The sequence below is a fragment of the Oncorhynchus clarkii genome, chromosome 28 (genome assembly GCF_045791955.1).
Source record: "Oncorhynchus clarkii lewisi isolate Uvic-CL-2024 chromosome 28, UVic_Ocla_1.0, whole genome shotgun sequence".
Taxonomy (NCBI): domain Eukaryota; kingdom Metazoa; phylum Chordata; class Actinopteri; order Salmoniformes; family Salmonidae; genus Oncorhynchus; species Oncorhynchus clarkii.
Genome location: NC_092174.1, coordinates 8528520 through 8554873, shown reverse-complemented (window position 1 = coordinate 8554873; position 26354 = coordinate 8528520). Strand labels below are relative to the sequence as shown.

The 26354-nt window shown below is 41.0% G+C and overlaps 1 protein-coding gene across 1 annotated transcript in view; it reads right to left on the bottom strand.

Moving 5' to 3' along the window:
• LOC139386921 (SH3-containing GRB2-like protein 3-interacting protein 1) overlaps positions 1-25976 on the bottom strand; it is a 34738-nt gene extending 8762 nt beyond the window's left edge. The window contains exons 1-11 of the mRNA XM_071132808.1: positions 25560-25976; positions 12347-12410; positions 11987-12023; positions 11700-11756; positions 11069-11126; positions 4278-4453; positions 3620-3631; positions 2545-2556; positions 2151-2175; positions 1792-1855; positions 63-163 (exon numbers count right to left, since the gene is read on the bottom strand). Of these exons, the coding sequence (XP_070988909.1) occupies positions 63-163; positions 1792-1855; positions 2151-2175; positions 2545-2556; positions 3620-3631; positions 4278-4453; positions 11069-11126; positions 11700-11756; positions 11987-12023; positions 12347-12410; positions 25560-25569 (616 nt within the window). The 5' untranslated portion in view covers positions 25570-25976. The remainder of the gene's footprint in view (positions 1-62; positions 164-1791; positions 1856-2150; positions 2176-2544; positions 2557-3619; positions 3632-4277; positions 4454-11068; positions 11127-11699; positions 11757-11986; positions 12024-12346; positions 12411-25559) is intronic.
• Positions 25977-26354: the final 378 nt, after the last annotated feature.

Sequence of the window (26354 nt, the reverse complement as noted above, 5' to 3'; positions counted from 1 at the left end):
TAAAAACCCATGCAACACAAACACACGTACGCAGTCAGAAAGACTATTCTCGTGAGAGTTACCATCATTTCTGTTACTATCATATCTGTGTGTCTCATAGGTCGTCTCCGGAGGAAGCCCGTAGAAAGCTGGGGATGCTCTGCGACTCTGGGATACTCTCTCACTGCAAGAGATGATAACATACATAATTACGATTTTATGACTCTGATGTTCAAGATTTCCTTCATTTTCTTGGTGTGTTATTAAATTGAACTCAACAGCTTTATTTTTTCCCAATGATTAACATTTAGCAGACCCATCACAAATTCTAACAATACAGTATGTAAATATGTTAGCCTGTTTGCATTGTTAGGATTAGCACGGGTTCGAACTCTGACCTTTGTGTCCCGAGGGCGGGGCTTGGCGTAAGGGTGGAGCGTATGGGTCTGGCAATCTCTTCACCTGGAAAGAACAACCCAATATGGCGGGATGTATTGCAAAAGGAAAGAGCAAAATGGGATTATACTGGGAAATATAGTTTAATCTATGGACATCGGAGGGTTTGGAGTTCAGATCAGAAAGAATGGTGGATTGGCCGCTGTGGGTGAAAAAGGAAATTAGGAATATACTGTATGTATAATTACTTAACTACAGGTACCGTAGATGTGCGCAAAATAGCTGTAAGTAGCAGTAGATGTATTGTTGTCTGTTAGTTTACTCCAATTAGGGAGGGATGGTAGAGTAGGCGGAAAAAGGTATAGAGAAGAAAAAATACATTTTTTTAAAACTGGTACAGCACCGAAGCCTTAGCATTAGAACAGCCATTATCTGGAAGATTTTTCCCTAGTCGCACAGTGCTCCCAAAAGAAAACTCATGGTTGTACAGCAAAACATTTCCTTGCATATGCGACCGAATTGGTCGCATTTTAGAGCCCTGATCACACACACTGTTAACTCCATGCATTTCTTATCATGCAGATGATCTGGTAGAGGTTTAGGTAGACTTACAGTACAATGGCAGGCAAATGGGCTACCAAAACTCACAGTCCAGCTTAAACAGTAGTAATAGTTCAGTAATGATTTTCTAAATGGGGAGGTTAAACCATTACAACAATAAATACATCAATAATAATAATAAAAAAAGGAACCCAAAACCACTATATATATATATGTATGTATGTATGTATGTATGTATGTATGTATGTATGTATGTATGTATGTATGTATGTATGTATGTATGTATGTATGTATTCACTGCTTGAGTTCCTGCATCTCTTATAGAAAAGCTCAAAAGTTCCTGCACTTGAACATAAACAGTATGGGCACTCAAAATGAACACTGGCACCTATTTCAGTCCAAGTCAAGCACTGGTGATAATAAAGTTACAGATACCATTATTAAGATTAGGGGCAATCAACCAACATACTGTACAAACACAAAGCTAAAAACCCGTGCAACACAAACACACGTACGCAGTCAGAAAGACTATTCTCGTGAGAGTTACCATCATTTCTGTTACTATCATATCTGCGTGCCTCAGAGGTCGTCTCCGGAGGAAGCCCGTAGAGAGCTGGGGATGCTCTGCGACTCTGGGATACTCTCTCACTGCAAGAGATGATAAAGTCAACTTCCATAAATAGGATTTGATGACTCTGATGTTCAAGATTTCATCGATTTTCTTGTAGTGCGTTATTGAAATTTAACAGCTTTATGTTCCCCAAAGATAACATTTAGCAGACCCAACACAAATTCTAACAATGCAGCATGTTTATATGCTAGCCTGTTTGCATTAGCACGGGTTTGAATTTTGACCTTTGTGTCTCGGGGGCGGGGCTTGGCGTAGGGGTGGAGCGTCTGGGTCTGGCAATCTCCTCACCTGGAAATAACAATATTATAATATTATATATCATAACATTATATATCATAACATTATATATCATATATTATTATATGTATACTGGATGTCTTCAAATTCTGTGACAGCCACTGAATGTGCATCTGCACTCAAACTATTGTAACTACAGTATGTATTCCGACCCTAAACAAATTGTTTAACTGATGGTGTAGAACTATGAAATTATACTGTACTGTACGTGTATGTAGTTGACACAGACGTAATGTCAAACAAATTACAAATAGCAATACACTACTTCCACAAACAATGTACTTACAAGACAGGTGTCTCTTTATCGAGCCCTGCAACGAAAATAAAGTTATTTTCAGTATAACAGTAAAAAGGAATCCTAACCTCACATAAGAAACGTGAAGGTAAACAGTTCAACTGATAATTTATTTCCCTGGATGAGTCTCCCTACTAATGTGAATGAATAGAGTGAAGAACTAACTGTAAGTATGGACACTGACAAAAGACCACTTTTTTTTTTTGAGGCCATCAGTAAATTTCATATTGCTGGACTGGAGAATAGGTGTTGAAAGGCCACGTTTGAGTATGTAGAACATTTAAAACGGACAGCACCAAAAGATAATCTTCAATAATTCATTCATTTCCCTGCGAGTGTTTTGGGTGCAGACACTTTTAAAATCAGCCACCAGGTGGCAACTTACCGGGCTGCGTCTCTGAGACCAGCAAAAAGGAAGAGAGAACAGACCTGGTCAGAGAGTGAGTGACAAATCAGTCAAATGGAACGGAAAAGAATGTAGCACCCCTCTACTTCAGGACTGTGCCATAAAGCCTACTGTACATACGGTAATGCAGCAATACAACATAGCACCTGGTAGGTTACGTTATTATCATAGGCCTGGGTCGTGCACTTTAGGGCAGAGAACGGAAAATATATATTTTTTACATTTTGCAACGGTAAATTAAAAAGGGTTTCTTTATTGGACATTTCCATTTAGACCCTCCCTGCTTCAGTCTGTTTTCTTCCATTTGGTGCCTATGAACAAGACCCTGCTGTCATTTAATTGACAAAGCTGCACATGTGACCCCGTTTGTTAGCCTACCAATTAGCTTTGGTCAAACAGAATCAATGGGCTATCAACAGGTGTTATGTGAAGAATTGTGCATTTTATGTACCATGTAAGCCTTGCAAGGGAAGTACAAGTAAAGTTCAACAAAACTCTAACCGAGGATACTCTTTAAAATGTGCTAAAGGCATGCATTGTGAAATAGTTAATATTATAAAACATATCTAATATGCAGAGAGAGGAATTAGAATAACTAAACAACTAAACAACCATACCAGAGCCAATCCCAGCAGGCAAAACTGGTTGCAATGACGTCAATGACCTCATTAAGGTTGTAAAAGAACGTTTTGTAAATGTATTTTTAACAACCAGAAAAATAGATCTTCACCTAGTTGTAATTGGGTTACACCTGACCAGGTGAGAACCAATATATGACGTCTTTCTTGATCTCATCATGAAAACAGGAGGTCGCTTGGTTATAATCTGGTGATTTGAAGTATTCGGAATCCGAAAATCAGTTTCTAACAAAAGAAAGTGACGTCACATCACATGCAACATTTTGCCTGCTTGGGATTTGTTTATGCCTCTGTACGGGAAAGAGAATCCACGTGAGAAGATAATCCACAGCCAAGTGAATCCATGCCATGCTCTTTCTTTACAGTGAAACAGATAAAGAAGTGAAAGAAGAAAATTTAAATAAAGACGGGCTTACCGGACTTCTCCTCTACAAGAGCAACAGATGGAAGAGACAGAGAGACGGAAGAGAAGAGGAAGTGAGAAGAGGGAAATATATTCAGATGTTCAGTACATTCCCGATAATTTCACCGGCTAGAATTAGCTGTAACTGTCTCAAGTTTCAACAACAGTAATAGTTCATGTAAAACGCCAAAGAGAGCTAGCAATTTTCGGCATAATTTATGTGAGGGCCTGCAAATTTAAATGATCACAGCACTATTTCCGCATAAAACGCATAATATGGTTCAGTCAAGCCACAAGTCAACAAACGTTTTCCCTCGTCAGCGCATTTATGCGACAAAATCGTAGGCATATTGACGTATACATTTCCGAATTGCAGCAGCAAAATCAAGCATTTTTTGACAGGAAATATCACAACAACAGAAAACCCAGCTAAATCCTTGAGAGACTGAGTTACGGTCCTGGTCCTTAGTCATAGCAACCCGAGTTCAAGCCCTGGTCAGGTACATTGCACTTTAACCTACTTTACGAGGTACAAATCTAGAGTCAACATCCCCTTCCTCAATCCTATCCTTAACCATTAGTGGGAAATATGCTAAACTAACCCAAGAGCAGTGTCTTGGGATAACTTCATCCTACTCCAATTACATACAGATATAACATCAAGGGCTCACCAGAGAGGGAGATAGAGCCAAGCCCCCAACTGAAGCTTTCAGTTCGTCCATAGATGGGACGGCACACTTGGCAGTGTCGGAAGGCAACGGCTTGATCTTGATCTTGAACTTCCTCTTGTCGTCCTCGTCCTCCGAGTCGCTGGAGGACAAGAAGTGCTGCTTGCCTTTGGGAGCTGGTGAACACTCATTAAGGAACAATATATTTTACAAAGAGTCACATTACAGAGGTGCACAGGGGTAATCTTGGCACCCATAACCTAATCTTGGAAACCCAGAACAAAAATCTTGCGTTACTGTGTGACCTTCATCATGGTTAGATACATTTATATTACGTACATCTGTACAGGCTTGTAAGTAAGCATTTTGGTGCATGTGACAATGCAATTTGATTTGTCCATGAGAGAGGGTAGACAAAGGAACACCAAAAGCATTTCTAATAAACTAAATACCTAAATATTGTCCACTCCCTAAATTTCGGGGACCTCAAAGTGTAATTTGATCCCTAAATGTAATTAAGGGCATCAAAGACCAAACCTCACACATACTCTGGACCATATCGAGTCAAGTGTCTATCAATTTCCCTTGCCACAAAATGTATAATTAGCGTGAGCATACATCCATTCCAAAGGGTGCATTTACTAAGGCAGCCCAATTCTGATATGTTACCCAATTATTGGCAAAAGATCTGATCCGATTGGTCAAAAGATTAATTCATGGCAAAATATAATAATTGGGCCAAACAGATACTTTGTCACACAGAAAGCCAATAGTCGCTGGAACACAAAATGGTGCAGCGATATACAGGACGCCTGTCTGACTCCGTCTGGTGTGGCCCAGTTTACTATACTGCACCTGCTGTTGCCGCTGATCTAGGATCAGATTGTCCTACCACAAATCGTAATTGTTATATCTCACTGCTGATAGTAGAAGATGTCACTGAATATTGCCCTACCCCTAACCTTGTCCAGAGGCTCAATTGCTAATCTGATCCTGGGCCAGTGACTACAAACATACATTTTCAAATGGTATTGAAAGCTTTCTAGGTGGGATGCAACAGAGATAAACAATGGGAACACCGTGGCTACTCTTATTTGACTCTGCCCTGTTACCCAGCCTGGCTGTTCTGACTAGACGTAAAATAGTAGTACATTTGTATTGGTCCAATTAGTATGTTATGTTACGTATGGTTACATAAGACAGAAGGCTATTTAAGACAGGAACAAAATGAGGGAGGTTGGTCGGGGAGGATGGGTGTGTGTATAACGCCAATATCTAGCAACCCAAAGGTTGCGTTTTCGAATCACACCACAACAGTGGTGTTCAAAGTCGGGGACGTGATGGGGAAACTGCAGTGGGGTCAATGAAATCAAATAAAAAATAATTGGGAACAAAAAATGAGTGCAGATTCTTTTATGGGTAATACACAAATGTGAGAAAGATCATTTGAAAAAAAATATGTATTGAGTAAATGTATTTATTGGTTACCTTTCAAGAGATGTCAAGAGATGAAAATGTAATGAATTGAATGTTAATTTGTTGATATAAAGATCTAAATGTACAGATATGAAGGTTGTATCATTAGATTTGGCGTGGGGTGGTGTCGTGAGAAATTGTTGTGAAAAAAATGGGGTCCCCGCTGAAAAAGTTTGAATACCACTGCACCTTAGCATTGAAAACCACAACTTTAGCATGGTAGCTAATTAGCTACATTTTAACTACTTCACAACTACTTACAATGTTAGCTAACCCTAACCCCTAACCATAGCCACCTAGCTAGCTCTCGTTAGCCATCGGAACTCAGAACATATCATACGTATTGAAAATGTGTAACATATTGTGCGAAGTTACATATTATATGAAATGGATGATGGACATCCACAAATTCATACATATCATAGAAATCGTAACCTATATTAAATCAAACCAAAATTGTATTAGTCACAACAGGTGTAGTCCTTACAGTGAAATGCTTAATTACGAGCTCCTGACCAACAATGCAGTTTTTTAAAAATTAAAGTGACTATGCATAGATCATAACAACAGAGAGTAGCAGCGGTGTAAAATGGAGGGAGACAAATGTAATTTTACTATATTACGTCTACCCCCCGAGTTCAGGTTGTGTTACCCTTTCACCAGTGTTGGAGAGTAGTGAACTAGATTTAGTTAAACTAGAAATATAACTACATTTTGCAGTAGCTTGTTGGTAGTTGAACTAAATTCAAATCTTGGTAGTGTTTTCAGTAGTTAATTACTACTTTTTATATGTAGCGGTATACCTACAGTGGGGCAAAAAAGTATTTAGTCAGCCACCAATTGTGCAAGTTCTCCCACTTAAAAAGATGAGAGAGGCCTGTAATTTTCATCATAGGTACACTTCAACTATGACAGACAAAATGAGGGGAAAAAAATCCAGAAAATCACATTGTAGGACTTTTAATGAATTTATTTGCAAATTATAGTGGAAAATAAGTATTTGGTCACCTACAAACAAGCAAGATTTCTGGCTCTCACAGACCTGCCTCTAAGAGGCTCCTCTTGTCCTCCACTTGTTATCAGTATAAAAGACACCTGTCCACAACCTCAAACAGTCACACTCCAAACTCCACTATGGCCAAGACCAAAGAGCTGTCAAAGGACACCAGAAACAAAATTGTAGACCTGCACCAGGCTGGGAAGACTGAATCTGCAATAGATAAGCAGCTTGGTTTGAAGAAATCAACTGTGGGAGCAATTATTAGGAAATGGAAGACATACAAGACCACTGATAATCTCCCTCGATCTGGGGCTCCACGCAAGATCTCACCCCGTGGGGTCAAAATGATCACAAGAACGGTGAGCAAAAATCCCAGAACCACACGGGGGGACCTAGTGAATGACCTGCAGAGAGCTGGGACCAAAGTAACAAAGCCTACCATCAGTAACACACTACGCCGCCAGGGACTCAAATCCTGCAGTGCCAGACGTGTCCCCCTGCTTAAGCCAGTACATGTCCAGGCCCGTCTTGAAGTTTGCTAGAGAGCATTTGGATGATCCAGAAGAAGATTGGGAGAATGTCATATGGTCAGATGAAACCAAAATATAACTTTTTGGTAAAAACTCAACTCGTCGTGTTAGGAGGACAAAGAATGCTGAGTTGCATCCAAAGAACACCATACCTAATGTGAAGCATGGGGGTGGAAACATCATGCTTTGGGGCTGTTTTTCTGCAAAGGGACCAGGACGACTGATCCGTGTAAAGGAAAGAATGAATGGGGCCATGTATCGTGAGATTTTGAGTGAAAACCTCCTTCCATCAGCAAGGGCATTGAAGATGAAACGTTGTTGGGTCTTTCAGCATGACAATGATCCCAAACACACCGCCCGGGCAACGAAGGAATGGCTTTGTAAGAAGCATTTCAAGGTCCTGGAGTGGCCTAGCCAGTCTCCAGATCTCATCCCCATAGAAAATCTTTGGAGGGAGTTGAAATCCATGTTGCCCAGCAACAGCCCCAAAACATCACTGCTCTAGAGGAGATCTGCATGGAGGAATGGGCCAAAATACCAGCAACAGTGTGTGAAAACCTTGTGAAGACTTACAGAAAACGTTTGACCTCTGTCATTGCCAACAAAGGGTATATAACAAAGTATTGAGATAAACTTTTGCTATTGACCAAATACTTATTTTCCACCATCATTTGCAAATAAATTCATTAAAAATCCCTACAATGTGATTTTCTGATTTTCATTTTTGCAAAAATGAAAGAAAATATGGGTGATGTAGGCAATACTTTTCTTAAATTTCTGACATCAGACCTACCTAATTTTTTGCTTGAATAATAGTTTGTGAGTTTATTAATAGCCTAAATTACACATTCTGTTCACATCTGACTCCAGAGTGATCTATTCTTGCAATTTGTAGTCCATGACATTTCAGATTTAGAAAGGGCAGTTTAGATGAAGTGAACTACTTTTTCAAAGTAACTTTGGTTAAGCAGACTATATGTTTCTTAATGGTAACGTTAGTGTCGCTTAACTTCTTTCAGTGTGAAGTAATTTGGAAGCTTGGTAAACTAGCTTCCCCAACACTGCCTTTCACCTACTGGCCCTCTTTTGGTCCAGCAGGCAAGGGTCACTGACATGTAGAGCATAAAGATAGAGAGAGATAGAGAGGTGGTCTGATTGATTTGGCCTATTTAACACTGAGCTCCACTGGCCCAATGACTCAGCTAGCTAAACAGGTCAATAACTTAACAGTCAGTGTCCCAAGACACAGCATAGCTTCCATCCCTGTCTGCCCCGAGTTGGGAAGGAATCAGGGACCCTCTACACCAATCAACACTCGCCACCCAAAGAAGCACCTTCAATACCTGACCTAGAAGAGCCACACCAATTTTTTTTTTAATATATAGAAAAATGTACTTGTCTTTTGCTACTAGCACTGACTTTGCTGTTCCGGGATTCATACAATGGCATTGAGGAGTATACTACCTTAGTCATCGGCTTCATCAATAAGTGCATTGACGATGTCGTCCCCACAGTGACTGTACATACAGTGCCTTGCGAAAGTATTCGGCCCCCTTGAACTTTGCGACCTTTTGCCACATTTCAGGCTTCAAACATAAAGATAAAAAACTAAAAAAAATTGTTTGTGAAGAATCAACAACAATTGGGACACAATCATGAAGTGGAACGACATTTATTGGATATTTCAAACTTTTTTAACAAATCAAAAACTGAAAAATTGGGCGTGCAAAATTATTCAGCCCCTTTACTTTCAGTGCAGCAAACTCTCTCCAGAAGTTCAGTGAGGATCTCTGAATGATCCAATGTTGACCTAAATGACTAATGATGATAAATTACAATCCACCTGTGTGTAATCAAGTCTCCGTATAAATGCACCTGCACTGTGATAGTCTCAGAGGTCCGTTAAAAGCGCAGAGAGCATCATGAAGAACAAGGAACACACCAGGCAGGTCCGAGATACTGTTGTGAAGAAGTTTAAAGCCGGATTTGGATACAAAAATATTTCCCAAGCTTTAAACATCCCAAGGAGCACTGTGCAAGCGATAATATTGAAATGGAAGGAGTATCAGACCACTGCAAATCTACCAAGACCTGGCCGTCCCTCTAAACTTTCAGCTCATACAAGGAGAAGACAGATCAGAGATGCAGCCAAGAGGCCCATGATCACTCTGGATGAACTGCAGAGATCTACAGCTGAGGTGGGAGACTCTGTCCATAGGACAACAATCAGTCGTATATTGCACAAATCTGGCCTTTATGGAAGAGTGGCAAGAAGAAAGCCATTTCTTAAAGATATCCATAAAAAGTGTTGTTTAAAGTTTGCCACAAGCCACCTGGGAGACACACCAAACATGTGGAAGAAGGTGCTCTGGTCAGATGAAACCAAAATTGAACTTTTTGGCAACAATGCAAAACGTTATGTTTGGCGTAAAAGCAACACAGCTCATCACCCTGAACACACCATCCCCACTGTCAAACATGGTGGTGGCAGCATCATGGTTTGGGCCTGCTTTTCTTCAGCAGGGACAGGGAAGATGGTTAAAATTGATGGGGAGATGGATGGAGCCAAATACAGGACCATTCTGGAAGAAAACCTGATGGAGTCTGCAAAAGACCTGAGACTGGGACGGAGATTTGTCTTCCAACAAGACAATGATCCAAAATATAAAGCAAAATCTACAATGGAATGGTTCAAAAATAAACATATCCAGGTGTTAGAATGGCCAAGTCAAAGTCCAGACCTGAATCCAATCGAGAATCTGTGGAAAGAACTGAAAACTGCTGTTCACAAATGCTCTCCATCCAACCTCACTGAGCTCGAGCCGTTTTGCAAGGAGGAATGGGAAAAAAAATTCAGTCTCTCGATGTGCAAAACTGATAAGAGACATACCCCAAGCGACTTACAGCTGTAATCGCAGCAAAAGGTGGCGCTACAAAGTATTAACTTAAGGGGGCTGAATAATTTTGCACGCCCAATTTTTCACTTTTTGATTTGTTAAAAAAGTTTGAAATATCCAATAAATGTCGTTCCACTTCATGATTGTGTCCCACTTATTGTTGATTCTTCACAAAAAATACAGTTTTATATCTTTATGTTTGAAGCCTGAAATGTGGCAAAAGGTCGCAAAGTTCAAGGGGGCCGAATACTTTCGCAAGGCACTGTACATGTAGCCTCGTTACTGTTATGTTATTGTGTTACTTTTTATAAATGTTTTACTTTAGTTTATTTGGTAAATGTTTTCTTAACACTTCTTGAACTGCACTGTTGGTTAAGGGCTTGTAAGTAAGCATTTCACGGTAAGGTCTACATTCGTTGTATTTGGCGCATGTGACAAATACAGTTTGACTGGATTTGATAACTACTTTGTTGAGGGAAACTGTACTTGCGACAATTGTGCTATGTTGTTGTCTCACCTAGCTATCTTAAGATGAATGCACAAATGTAAGTCGCTCTGGATAAATGACAAAAATGTAAAAATGTCAAATATTTCTTGGTGCCCGGCAACAGTACTAGATCTCACTTGCAAGATTCCCACTACTAGTGCACCGATAACTAGCTAGCCATTCTACATCAAGATTCCCACTACTAGTGCACCGATAACTAGCTAGCCATTCTACATCAAGATTCCCACTACTAGTGCACCAATAACTAGCTAGCCATTCTACATCAAGATTCCCACTACTAGTGCACCGATAACTAGCTAGCCATTCTACATCAAGATTCCCACTACTAGTGCACAGATAACTAGCTAGCCATTCTACATCAGCTACATCCGATAAAAGGATATTTTCCCCCTCTTCTCCGGGTCTGAGACTGAAGCCCTCAGCATCCACATCTGGAGTTGCCTGTATAACAGGAAGTAAATATGCATAATTAAGTGGTCAATTCATGGTTTATGACATTGTGTGACAACAAACACGGTCACTTCTCTCATGCCTGTGGTTAAATATACGCACACAAAAACCGCAATCCTACGTTTTTCATAACTAAAGACGTCTGAAGATGCTTGTTTGTTCAGACTCACACAAACTTTATGTACGATTCTGAAAACAGAGATCCCGTTTTGATTCCAAATTCAATGTTTACACGAGGATGATTGATTGACATAAAAATCAGGAAAGCTATAGGGAGCAGAAGCAGAAGGGTCATCTGGTTGTGGGAAGTAACGTTTCAAATGTGGTTTGCCCCTTTGCGGTTGAAACAACTACCGACTTATAAGCAAAGTATTGCATGAACGGTTTTCAACTTTTAACGCGTCTTCATTTCTATCGTCACGTCACGAGTTCGAGTTCTGACAACCATTTCCCTTTGTGCTCCCTATACCTGCTATTGCTTATTCACTAACCCACTGTGTTGCTACTAATTACTGACACGATAGAGGGATTACTTACTGCACTGTGCTGTATGAATGTACTTACATATCGATCCCAATCAATCTCCCCATAATAGCCATTTGGAGCCCCGTTGGTCTTTTTCTGTGATAATGGAACGTGTGAGTGAGAAACTCTCATAACACCAAGCATTTTATATACCCATATTTTAAATACACATAGCTTGAAAAACAACAACAACACAATTCACAATGGCGATTACATTCAACTAAAGTAAAGAGAAGTACATTTTTTTTTTTAAATAAATGTAAGAAAAGAAGAGTGAAAATAAGGGTATCAAGAACATCACATAGATTGTTTACTCCATAGTCTACCTTTCTCGCACTTACTCCATCTTTGTCAGGTGAGCCCCTGTATAGAGAGACACGAGAGGAAAGGACAGAGTCATCAGCTAAGACTACTTTGACAATAGTAGTGGAAAAACGCAGAAGTTCTAAATGACCTCTCAAATAGCTACTGTATCAGACCAAAATCATTTTAAAAACAACAACACTTGGATAGTCCATAGACGCTCAACATGCAGTAATATGCCAACTGCATGTCTATGGACTTGCAATCAAGTAAGTTTTTACCAAAGTAAATCTAGCCGCTGAGTTACGTAATGTTTTTAAATGTCTTGGTGCCAGGTGTTTAATTCTGCATGTTAAAAACTGTCTCCACTCATGCACACTTACGTGAAATCTGTATCCTTCTCTTTCTTTCGTAACCCAAAGGCCTTTCTGGTACGTTTTTTCAGTCCTAGCAGCGAAGAAAGAGAAGGAGGAGAGAAAGTGAATTAGAGAGAGTAATGAAATAGTGATGGGCATCTCCATGAGCACCAGCATGTGAAGTTCATAGGAGCATATCAAATTGGGTGTCAAATGAAAGCTAAGAGTCTATTTTTGGGAAATGAAGGCATAGATACAACCATCTTAAAAAGTAGGCATAAGTAAAGGCTTTGCTTTCTGGAAAACATGTTACAGACAAAAGGTATCAGAAATACACAATAATATTGACATAAAGATCCCTGCAAGCTAATATCAACACTTACATGTACTTTTGGAGAAATTGTTTATCTTCTGTAGGTTTAAGAAATATTGCCTAATGCTTTGTAATTCCATTACTAAAATCCCACATATCTTTTTCTAATTTGTCTCTCTCATGAGGGTGGATAATGAAAGTTCACAGAAGTAACAAGTAATGATAGCTGTAGTGATCTATTTTTGCATGAATTATTAAGTGATTAAAACTCGTAATTCCGTTACCAAATAGCGTAATTACTAAATAATCAGTAACGGAATTACTGCAATTGAATTGGCTACAATGGGAAATCATAATAGTCTGGACAACCCCTCCCTCTCTCTCTCTGCCTCTCTCTCTTCAGTTTAATATCACCTATCCCAGCTCTTAGGAACACCTACCCATGAGCCCCCTCTCTTTCCATGTACTGTAATAAGCATCCTCCCCCACTTAGCACCCACCGACACAGGACTTCAATGGGCATTGAAAATTAGTAGATGGCGTTGTGTGGGCGAACGGTTTGCCGATGTCAACGTTGTGAACAGAGAGCCCCATGGTAGCGGTGGGGTTATGGTATGGGCAGGCGTAAGCTATGGACAGCGAAAACAATTGCATTTTATTGATGGCAATTTGAATGCACAGCGATACCGTGACGAGATCATGAGGCGCATTGTCGTGCCATTCATCCGCCGCCATCACCTCATGTTTCAGCATGATAATGCACGGCCCCATGTTGCAAGGATCTGTACACTATTCCTGGAAGCTGAAAATGTCCCACTTCTTACATGGCCAACATACTCACCAGACATGTCATCCATTGAGCATGCTTGGGATGCTCTGGATTGACGTGTACGACAGCGTGTTCCAGTTCACGCCAATATCCAGCAACTTCGCACAGCCATTGAAGAGTAGTGGGACAACACTTCAAAGGCCACAATCAACAGCCTGATCAACTCTAAGCGAAGGAGATGTGCCACGCTGCATGAGGCAAATGGTGGTCACATCAGATACTGACTAGTTTTCTGATCTATGTACCTACCTTTTTAAAAGGTATCTGTGACCAACAGATGCATATCTGAATTCCCAGTCATGTGAAATCCGTAGATTAGGGCTATTTAATTTATTTAAATTTGCCGATGTCCTTATATGAACTGTAACTCAGTAAAATCTTTGAAATTGTTGCCTGGTGCATTTATTTTATTTTTTTGTCCAAAATGCTCAAGCTCAGTAAATTTGGTTTTGAAACATTGATGGACAGCAATATTCAAACCTGGTCTCTGATTTTCAAGCATATTCAAGTCAGGACTGAGACTGGACCATTCAGAACCACTCAGCATCTATTGGAAAGCCTTTCTGGTGCATCTTTGGCATTAACATTTGTGTAATGTATCCCAGGGATAGGTTTTCAGAAGACTGAGACAGGTTTTCCTCGAAGGACCCTGGGACTAAACATCTCCATCTGCAACTGGATCCTGGACTTAATGACGGACCACACCCGGGTGGTAAGGGTAGGCAACAACACATTTGCCACGCTGATCCTCAACACAGGGGCCCCTCAGGGATGCGTGCTTAGTCCCCTCCTGTATTCCCTGTTCACCCTAACGACTGCATGGCCAAACATGACTCCAACACCATCATTAAGTTAGCTGATGACACAACAGTGGTAGGATTGATTACCGACAACGATGAGATGGTCTATAGGGAGTTGGTCAGAGACCTGTGGTGCCAGGACAACATCTCCCAAATGTGTGAGCAAGACAAAGGAGCTGATCGTGGACAACAGAAAAAGGCAGGCCAAACAGGCCCACATTGACATTGATGGGGCTGTAGTGGAGTGGATCGAGAGTTTCAAGTTCCTTGGTGTCCACATCACCAACAAACGATCATGGCCAAACACACGCGCGAAGAGGGCACGACAACACCTATGCCCCCTCAGGAGACTGAAAAGATTTGGCATGGGTCCCCAGATCCTCAAAAAGCGGTACCATAACGCCAAGTCTAGGACCAAAAGGCTCCTTGACAGCTTCTACCCCCAAGCCATATGAGTGCTGAACAATTACTCAGATGGCCACCGGACTATTTACATTGACACCCTCCCCCCTCCATTTTGTTTTTACACTGCTGCTACTCGCTGTTAATTATCTATGCAAAGTCACTTTACCCCTACCTGCATGTTCAAATGACCTCGACTAACCTGTACCCCTGCACATTGACCTGGTACCGGTACCCCCTGTATATAGCCTCATTATTCTTATTTTATTGAGTTACTTTTTATACATTTTTGCTTTAGTTTATTTGGTAAATATTTTCTTAACTCTTTCTAGAACTGCATTGTTGGTTAAGGGTTTGTCAGTAAGCCATCCACAGCGCATGTGACAAATGAAGTTTGATTTGATTATGACAAAACAATGGATAAATGTTCCCTAGTTGTGAAAAGTTGGTAGAATATTATTCAAAGTGATTAGCAACTGCAACGGCTGCCAAATGTGCTTCCACCAAGTGTTAACTCTGGGGTGTGAAAACATAGACCATCTTCATTTTATTTATTTTTGTTACACTTTCTATACATTTTTCTTTCACTTTGGAAATGTGGAGTAGGATGTGTAGATCGGTAGGAGAAAAATCCAAATGTACAGTATGCTTTTTTTCCTATTTAATTTGAAGGCAGCATAATGTGAAGAGGGTGTGCAGACTTTCACTAGGAACTGTAAGACAGGAACACAATCACCACATTTGTACAACCAAAGACAATATGGAAATGGAGGAAATGGCAGTAGTGATCAATCTATACACCCCATTGAGCCTGTGAGAAATCTAGCTACGGCGGCCATTCTGTGCCAAAACTGAGGCCAAGCCCCCTCCAGGGTTGGTAGTTGGCATCATACAGTGTTGTAACCAGGGCAACTGGAAAAACCAACACCCTGACACAGTTTAATGTGTGGGCACAGCGAAGAGCTCAGGGCCTATGTCCCCTGGAGGGATCCCATGTTGGTACAGTTTAAGGTGACTTTGGAGCACAGGTGGAAAAATGTAGTACTGGGGACACATAGGTGCAGAATTATTATTATTATTTTTTACAATAGCTCTGTCCATTTAGGGTGCCACTTGTGACTCAAGGGCACCCCCAGAAGCAAAAGTTCTGTACAGACACTTTTAACTAACTGTCCAGTGAAAATTGCATTTTTAAAAGTTAATATTCTGTTAAAGCAGCCTTTCTTACAGTATGGGTCGCGGACATGTTAATGGTGGAAGTAAAAACATACATGACTAAAAGTGATCGTCGAACATCTCATTCCGAAATCATGGACATTAATATGGAGTTGGTCCCCCCTTTGCTGATATAGGAAGGCATTCCACTAGATGTTGGAACGTTTCTGCAGGGACTTACTTCTATTCAGCCAGAAGAGCATTAGTGAGGTCAGACACTGATGTTGGGCAATTAGGCCTGGTTCGGAGTCGGGTGTTCTGATTCATCCCAAAGGTGTTCGATGGGGTTGAGGTCAGGGCTCTCTGCAGGCCAGTAAAGTTAATCCACACCGATCTCGACAAACCATTTCCGTATGAACTTCCGTTTATGCACTGGTGCATTGTCATGTCAGGCCTTTCCCAAACTGTTTCCACAAAGAACAGAATCATCTACAATGTCATTGTATGCTGTAGCATTAAGATTTCCCTTTACAGGAACTAAAGGGCCTAGCCCGAACCATGAAGAACTGCCCCAGACCATTATTACTCCTCCACCAAACTCTACAGTTGGCACTATGCATTTGCGAAGGTAGCGTTCTCCTGGCATCTGCCAAACCCAGATTCGTCAGACCGCTCCAGAGTTCAATGGCGACGAGCTTTACACCACTCCAGCCGAGGCTTGGCATTGGGCATGGTGATCTTAGGCTTATGCACGACTGCTCAGCCAAGGAAAGCTCCCAATGAACAGTTATTGTGCTGACGTTGCTTCCAGAGGCAGTTTGGAACTCGGTAGTGTCTGCAACCGAGCACAGAAGCTACACGCTTCAAATCAAATCAAATCTTATTTGTCACATACACATGGTTAGCAGATGTTAATGCGAGTGTAGCGAAATGCTTGTGCTACTAGTTCCGACAATGCAGTGATAACCAACGAGTAATCTAACCTAACAATACCTTATACACACAAGTGTAAAGGGATAAAGAATATGTACATAAAGATATATGAATGAGTGATGGTACAGAACGGCATAGGCAAGATGCAGTAGATGGTAACGAGTACAGTATAACATATGAGATGAGTAATGTAGGGTATGTAAACCTAAAAGTGTCAGTTTAAAGTGGCTAGTGATACATGTATTACATAAAGATGGCAAGATGCAGTAGATGGTATAGAGTACAGTATATACATATGAGATGAGTAATGTAGGGTATGTAGACATTATATTAAGTTATATCAATTTATATCAATTATATCAATTTCCATTATTAAAGTGGCTGGAGTTGAGTCAGTATGTTGGCAGCAGCCACTCAATGTTAGTGGTGGCTGTTTAACAGTCTGATGACCTTGAGATAGACGCTGTTTTTCAGTCTCTCAGTCCTTGCTTTGATGCACCTGTACTGACCTAGCCTTCTGGATGATAGTGGGGTGAACAGGCAGTGGCTCGGGTGGTTGTTGTCCTTGATGATCTTTATGGCCTTCCTGTGACATTAGGTGGTGCAGGTGTCCTGGAAGGCAGGTAGTTTTCCCCCGGTGATGCGTTGTGCAGACATCACTACCCTCTGGAGAGCCTTACGGTTGTGGGCGGAGCAGTTGCCGTACCAGGCGGTGATACAGCCAGAGAGGATGCTCTCGATTGTGCATCTGTAAAAGTTTGTGAGTGCTTTTGGTGACAAGCCGAATTTCTTCAGCCTCCTGAGGTTGAAGAGACGCTGCTGCGCCTTCTTCACCACGTGGTCTGTGTGGGTGGACCAATTCAGTTTGTCCGTGATGTGTACGACGAGGAACTTAAAACGTACTACCCTCTCCACTACTGTCCCGTCGATGTGGATAGGGGGGTGCTCCCTCTGCTGTTTCCTAAAGTCCACGATCATCTCCTTTGTTTTATTGACGTTGACTCGGCGGTCCCATTCTGTGAGCTTGCGTGGCCGTTGTTGCTCCTAGACATTTCCACTTCACAATAACAGCACTTACTGTTAACCGGGGCAGTCTAGCAAGGCAGAAATTTGACGAATTTGACAAATTTGACTGACTTTTTGGAAAGGTGGCAGCCAATGACAGTGCCATGTTGAAAGTCACTGAGCTCTTCATTAAAGACATTCTACTGTCAGTGTTTGTCTATGGAGATTGCATGGCTGTGTGCTCAATTTTATACACCTGTCAACACAGTGTGTGGCTGAAATAGCCGAATCCACACATTTTAAGGGGTGTCCACATACTTTTGTATACACTACCATTCAAAAGTTTGGGGTCACTTAGAAATGTCCTTGTTTTTGAAAGAAAGCACATTTTTTGTCCATTAAAATAACATCAAATTGATCAGAAATACAGTGTAGACATTGTTAATGTTGTAAATGACTATTGTAGCTGGAAACGGCTGATTTTTTATGGAATATCTACATTGGTGTACAGAGGCCCATTATCATTAACCATCATTCCTGTGTTCCAATGGTACGTTGTGTTAGCTAATCCAAGTTCATTCTTTCAAAAGGCTAATTGATAATTAAAAACCCTTTTGCAATTATGTTAGCACAGCTGAAAACTGTTGTTCTGATTAAAGAAGCAATCAAACTGGTCTTCTTTAGACTAGTTGAGTATGTGGAGCATCAGCATTTGTCTGATTACAGGATCAAAATGGCCAGAAACAAAGACTTTCTTCTGAAACTCGTCAGTCTATTCTTGTTCTGAGGAATGAAGGCTATTCCATGTGAGAAATTGCCATGAAACTGAAGATCTCGTACAACGCTGTGTACTACTCCCTTCACAGAACAGCGACAACTGGCTCTAACCAGAATATAAAGAGGAGTGGGAGGCCCCGGTGCACAACTGAGCAAGAGGACAAGTGCATTAGAGTGACTAGTTTGAGAAACAGACGCCTCACAAGTCCTTAACTGGCAGCTTCATTAAATAGTACCCGCAAGTCTCAACGTCAACCATGAAGAGGCGACTCCGGGATGCTGGCCTTCTAGGCAGAATTGCAAAGAAAAAGCCATATCTCAGACTGGCCAATAAAAAGAAGTGATTAAGATGGGCAAAATAACACAGACACTGGATAGAGGAAGATTGGAAACAAGTGTTATGGACAGACGAATCTTCGTTTAAGGTGTTCGGATCACAAAAAGAACATTCGCGAGACGCAGAAAAAATGAACAGATGCTGGAGGAGTGCTTGACGCCATCTGTCAAGCATGGTGGAGGCAATGTGATGGTCTGGGGGTTGCTTTCGTGGTGGTAAAGTGGGAGATTTGTACAGGGTAAAAGGGTTCTTCAAGAAGGAAGGCTATCACTCCATTTTGCAATGCCATGCCATACCCTGTGCTTAATTGGAGCCAATTTCCTCCTACAACAGGACAATGACCCAAAGCACAGCTCCAAACTATGCAAGAACTATTTCGGGAAGAAGCAGTCAGCTGATATTCTGGCCAGCACAGTCAACGGCTCTCAACCCTATTGAGCTGTTGTGGGAGCAGCTTGACTGTATGGCACGTAAGAAGTGCCCATCAAGCCAATCCAACTTGTGGGAGGTGCTTCAGGAAGCATGAGGTGGAATCTCTTCAGATTACCTCAACAAAATGACAACTAGAATGAAAAAGGTCTGCAGGGCTGTAATTGCTGCAAATGGAGGATTCTTTGACGAAAGCAAAGTTTGAAGGACACAATTATTACTTCAATTAAAAATCATTATTTATTACCTTGTCAACATCTTGACTATATTTCCTATTCATTTTGCAACTCATTTCATGTATGTTTTCATGGAAAACAAGGACATTTCTTAGTGACCCCAAACGTTTGAATGGTAACGTATATAGTGTACTTACTGTTGGGAATTGTAGAATACACAAGCTGCAGTTTCGAAATATGGTTGTGCATCAGCAGTTTCTCTCTTGTTACAGTATGTCAGTCACTGATAGTCACTTAATTAGTCATGTCAGCTAACAATTTTTAGGTAGGCAAATTAGTCTAGCCAGCTATCATGGCCGAATGCCGACCAGGCACGAAGGGCACGTGCCCAGGGGGCCTGACCTCCAGGGGGCCCCCATTGATTTCTCACTCAGACATCATATTGTGTGTATGTACTGATTGATGCTACTGACTGTAAATATAATATATGAAAATGTAAATGATAAATGTACGCCTGGAATAGTAGGTTTATGTGGTTTTTCCCTCAGTCAGTACCTAACCTTTTAGTTCTATTTCTGGGTAGAATTGCAGGAGATTAGCTGTAAAACCGCAAAAACAATTTCTCTGCCTCATGGCATAATGCGTAGAATTGCAGGAAATATGCTTTAAAATCGTCAACATTTTCTCTAAGTCTCATGGCAAAATGTGACTCGTTTCAGGACACACTGCATATGTCGCATGTCACTACTTCACAGGAGATGCATTTTAACGTAAACAGGAAGACAGGAACCTTGCCACTAGCCATGATTGGCTGAGATAATGGATGGGCTGGACATGCAGAGAGATGAGTTTGGAATGGTCTGCTATGTAGCATGCTTGTGTCTATAACAGGAGCTGCCCAAAATGTGTAGGTAATCCTTTCTAACACAGCTTTTTTTTAAAGATATCACGAAGAACTGCTAATGCTCTCCACTTTCTGGAGGACTGAGATTGATTGCAAATATTTGGAGGGAGCTGAAAAGAGAACACAGAAGGCTGTTGTAAAAAACACCTGTCTCTGGATTATATCTTCAAACTAAGGGCAATCATGGCATCCGTGACAGAGAGGGAGAAGCGTTCATTCATGTATGTGGGTAAGAGAGTCTTGCTAGCTACATTTTCAGATATTATACATTTCTAATTTTGTCAGAAAGTCATTTTCATTGCAAGTTAAAGCTGGCTAGCAAGCTACATGTCGCAACAAAAGACTCCACTCTGCAAGTAACCATTTCACTGTACCGTTGTACACCTTCTGTATCCTGTGCATGTGACAAATAAACTTAGATTTTATTTGATATAGTGTGTGTTTACCAGAAACAAACATTTCTGGGTTACGATAGGGCCTATAAAAATAAAAAACATCCATGTTCATGAAAAACTGTTCAATAATATGTTTCAAATTCATAACCCAGAAACGGTGTCTCCCGTCATGCTGAACTAGAGGCATGCCAGATAGGGCCTAAAAAATATATTTTGGCCTCATTCATGAAAAAGTGTTCAAAAGTAGGCTTCAAATTCGTAACCCAGAAACGGTGTCTCCCATCATGGTGAACTAGCGTCATGTCGGATTGGGCCTAAAAATTTATTTTCGGCCACGTTCATGAAAAAGTGCTTAAAAATATGTTTCAAATTCACAACCCAGAAAGATAATGTGGAGAACAACATGACCGGCACCAAAGTAAGATTAGGATATAACGTTAGGCCAACGAGATATTGTCCAAGTTCCACAATTCTCCGGTAGAATGCCCTTCTTTTATTACATTAAACTCGCAACCATATTTTCTGTAATTAGCTCGCCATTAACTTGTAAATAAGGATCTTGTTGTGAACTTATTTTACTGTAATATTGAACACAAATTATCTAGAGTTAAAACCTGTTAAGGATGCTGCGAATTTTCACAGCTTTTTTTTTACAAATCGCGCAACATTTCAACGTCCTGCTACTCATGCCAGGAATATAGTATATGCATATAATAAGTATGTGTGTATAGAAAACACTCTGAAGTTTCTAAAACTGGTTAAATCATGTCTGTGGCTATAACAGAACGTGTTCAGGAGTAAAAATCCCAGGAAAAACTGTTCACCAAAAACACAAAATAAAAATTCATCTGCCAGTCTTTGAATTGTCTAAGGCGATAGAAAATAGATGAGGTTCCGTTTACAACGCCTACAGCTTCCACACGATGTCGCCAATACTGGCATTTCTTTGCACGTTTATCCTTGGTGGGATGACGTATAGGCACTTCCTGTCTTGGGGTGCACCCAGGAAATTATGAAAGTGAAAAAAATGGACGATGATTTCAAGACTTGCTGCTATCGAATACAGATCGCCCCGTGATCAATTTTATCGATTATTAACGTTTATTAATACCTAAAGTTGGTTTACAAAAGTAGTTTGAAGTGATTTGTAAAAGTTTATAGGCAACTTTGTTAATTTTAAAAAGTGACGTTGCGTCGTGTAAAGGTGCATTTTCCTTGGATCAGACGGCCTTCATAAATGGACATTTTTGGCATACTTTGACGGATTTAAATCGGGAAAAAGACCCAATTGTGATGTTTATGGGACATATAGGAGTGCCAACAAAGAAGCTCGTCAAAGGTAATGAATGTTTTATATTTTATTTCTGCGTTTTGTGTAGCGCCGGCTACCGCAAAATCTTTTGTTTAGGTCTCGTTCAGGTATTTTGGGGGGTGCATGCTATCAGATAATAGCTTCTCATGCTTTCACCGAAAAGCATTTTACAAATCTGACATGTTGGCTAGATTCACAACGAGTGTAGCTTTAATTGAGTATCTTGCGTGTGTGTTTTAATGAAAGTTTGAGATTTATCGAGTACTATACTATAGTACTATAGGTGGCGCTCTGAAATTTCCGCTGATGTGTTCCTGTGCAGGAACCACGTCCGTAAGAAGTTTTAAGATGATGTTGTCAGCTATGTGATATGGTCATTATTTGAACTGGCTAGCCAGCTAACATAAAGTTAGCTAGCTAGCTAACTAACAAGCTAGAAACAAAACAAATCGTTATTTAGAAAGTTGCTTTTATTTGCCTGTTTGCTAGATTACTATATGTCAAATACATTTTTAAAGGGACAGGTTTATTGGTGTTAAAATGTTATTTTGGATCACCAGGCTGCTGACGTCATGAAGCCTGTCGTTTTTGTGTTTATACTTTTCATAACGACAAGTTTAATGTCGGACGACAATAGAATGTACATGATGTCACTGCGACAACTGCATACAGACATGTTGATAGAAGTAGTATAAACCAGCCTTCAGTCTTGAAATCTTTGTTTGTACACTACCATACTCACTGATCAGCACATGGCCGCACATGTGAATCCTTAAAGAAATGGGTTGCTAAGGCTTAAGAGGGTGTGAACGAAGCTGAATGGGTGTAGACAAAGAAGAGTTCTCCAGTAGGTGTACCAAAATATTCAAGGACCATTTTCTCCAAAGTGCTGTTACAAGTTTATCAACTTCTAATTACTTTCCCATTGTTCCTCAACTGTAGTGTATGATTTACAATTTTCTATCTCTGACTCTCTACTTTTATCCAATGTAAAAAAACACCATTTCAAATTTTGCTACATAAGACCGGATCAAGCCGGTCGGTGACAAATGTGTAGAATTTCATGAAATTAACTATGAAACTAAAATGTTTCTCTCTGGTATCAGGAAGGGGGCCACAAAAAATAGGACTACACAACTGATTCAAATCATCAAAGCATTTTGTTGAGTTGATCATTTGAATCAGCTGTGTAGCTCTAGGGCAAAAACAAAAATGTGCACCTCTTTGGGTCCCCAGGACCAGGATTGAGAACCACTGTTGTACACAATCGTGCACCATTTTCAGGAACCCATTTTGGCTCGTGAGCTCTACTTTCAAAATTACCTCCTGAAATTATATAAAACCCAAACACATCTTCAACTCATACCCAAATAATGTTGTTGACTATACTCGTATTTGTGGCCAATGCACAAATTGTAGAGAAGAAAAAAAAAAAAACACTTAAAAAAATACAACTCAAACTTGTATCTCAAACTGACCTTTTCAAAAATGCTTACCATTTACTCATAGAACATGTCATGTTGGCTCATTGGCTGAGCTGGCCAATCAGCAGTCTACTTGCATGAATACTTTTTATGACCGGTATACACCCACACCATTTGGGTACGCACAAACTATTCCAACACAGAAAAGCTGCTTTTTAACATCCCTAATAGATTTATTTGATAGAAATCTGGAAACACTGGACAGTTACTTCAAGGGATTATTTTGAATCATGACCTGTAACTGGGTCTCGTGAAGAAGTTAAAAACATTTCCCACCCAGTAACATGTTAATATATTTACTTTTTGACCTTCTAAATGTAGTTTTGTTAAGTGCATTGAATCCAAATGCAGCTGATGAAGAAGCGTTTGAAAACCCTATAACCAAGTTTGACTTTAACAGGGCCTGTAGGCAGACAGTACTGTAGTAGCATGGAAAGGGAATGAACCATTTAAATACAGTATTACTGAATCAAGAGGTCAATTTTATTCAGCTGTTTTGATGTAGGCCTAGTTTATGCCAGGCACAGTAAGTAGACATAAACAGCCTCGGACAGGGCTTGGACACTTCTGGGATGCATCTCAATAGCCTACCAATAGTCTTACTCTCTTTGTCTCTTTTCCTTCATTTGCACTGACATGAAAGAGCTGGAAACGTGGGACGGATTGGGCATCTGCCCCATTGCGTTCACCAATGTCCAATGGCCAGTGAAAAAAAAGAGAGAGGGCACATGGGGATGAAGGTGCTTTAGACTGTTGAGACGCACCCAGTTTTCCCCCTTACCCGCTCCACTCAAGATTCTTTAAATGGACAACTTAATAAAACATTGTACAGTAACACCGCACTGAATAGCAGTCAACTGGCCTCAGAGAAACCCTAGGTAAGACCCTCTCTCTCTCTCTACTTCAGAATGCACCTGACAGCATCACTATTTCTGGCCAGCGTGCCCATCTGTTACCTAAGACCTTTCAATCCCATAGAGCACCTTGCTATTCACATGGGCACTGAGGCTCACACTACCATGGCTCTCAATGACGAACGGAGAGAAAGCCTAACATCTCAGTTGTGTCAGAGCCTAAGAGCTGCCAGCTCGGCATGCACGTCTACAAAAGATTCCGTCGATAGCTTCACAAATAATCTGTATCTATAAACCACTATACACTTCTAAATGTGAGCCATTCATTCAGCAAACCTAAGCAACATACAGTATAACACAGTATTTGTTTGACAACACAAAACGTATGCAATCAATTCATGTTAGACCATGTGTATAGGTATGTGTTTTGTTAACAACGCCTACCATGTTGACATAATGTTTAAAGAAATATAACAACCAGAGAATAGACCAACTCATGTCACAATGAAAACACTATTTTATTTGCCATTACAGAATGTTTTGATAATGTCCTCTTAATATGATAGGTGATCAGTGAATGGGCCACTGATTCAAACACATTCTGAAATGAGCTGGCATCATTTCAGCCAACACAAAAGACTTGAATAGAATACACTGGAGATCACTGAATTCTAGCACAGATAGTATGAGCCACAACCTCAGTAGGTATAACCTTGAGACAAGACTATTAACTAATTACACACCCATCACGAGAGAGAGAAACACACACACACACACACACACACACACACACACACACACACACACACACACACACACAACCCTGCCGAGCCGTACGTCTGCCTCATTGTGCTACACAGCTGTGGTGTGAACATCTATCCCTCCCTTACAAATCAATCCACACACACGCATAGGCATCTGACAGAGCCACGTCACACTACAGATAAAAAAAAAACATACGGTAGCCTAAGCACCAAAACACAGAGATGCTCAAGATAGCTAGATACCCACTAGAGCTTATTACCAAGCAATAGCACCCAAAATACGGCCTTGCAGAAGGGCATAAATAGGTAGGAGAAGAGAGGGAGGAGATGGAGGATAAAAAGGGGGAGCGGGGGGGGGCACAAATAATTACCTTCCATCATGATTGCAGATTTTCATTCCTCTGTCCCCCTCCACGGATGGAGGGAGACCAACAGATGGATAGAGAGACAGACAGGCGGATGGAGGAACCCGAGATATTCCAAGTGGCTAAATGATGCCGGGTCTAGGGCATTCCTAATTGCGGAACGGCTCCCAAGTGAAGCGGAACGTCGTTGCTCCCTCCTCCTCCACCCCTTGAGCCCAGACACCAGCACACGGGGGGTGGGGGAGGTAGCCAGGCAGGCTGTCGGGCCGACGGAAGAGGCAGAGACAGAGGCCCAGGGAAGGTGTAGATAATCGGGGGAAGGGCCCAGCGCGTTAGGCCCCAGTCGCCCCAACAGCACTGACACACGCCATCAACGAGAGGTGGATGCTGAGTTAGAAAGGCAAAGGAGAAAAACACAAAGCTAGCGAGAGAGGCAGACTGAGAGATAGAGAGCAATGGAGGGAGTGATTATGCTGCTTGCTGATGTCACACCTGCGCTGAGCCAATCCCGGCACTCTGGCAGTCATCTGCTTTGTCACATGGCTTCTGTCCCCTGATGCCTTAGCTCTTTAGCTTGGACTGTTAGCAGATATATTGTAGCCTATACATACAATTCCACACTCATTGCATGTTTTTTTTTATTGTACCTGCTAATACAGCAACATAACACAGGGATGCTTAAAATACCTATCAACAGTATGTAAACAATTCTACATGCACCTAGTATATTCAGTTTTTTGTGCAGATGTGAAATCCTACCAAGAACACATGTCTTGATTCCTTCCAGACTGTGAGTGTCTG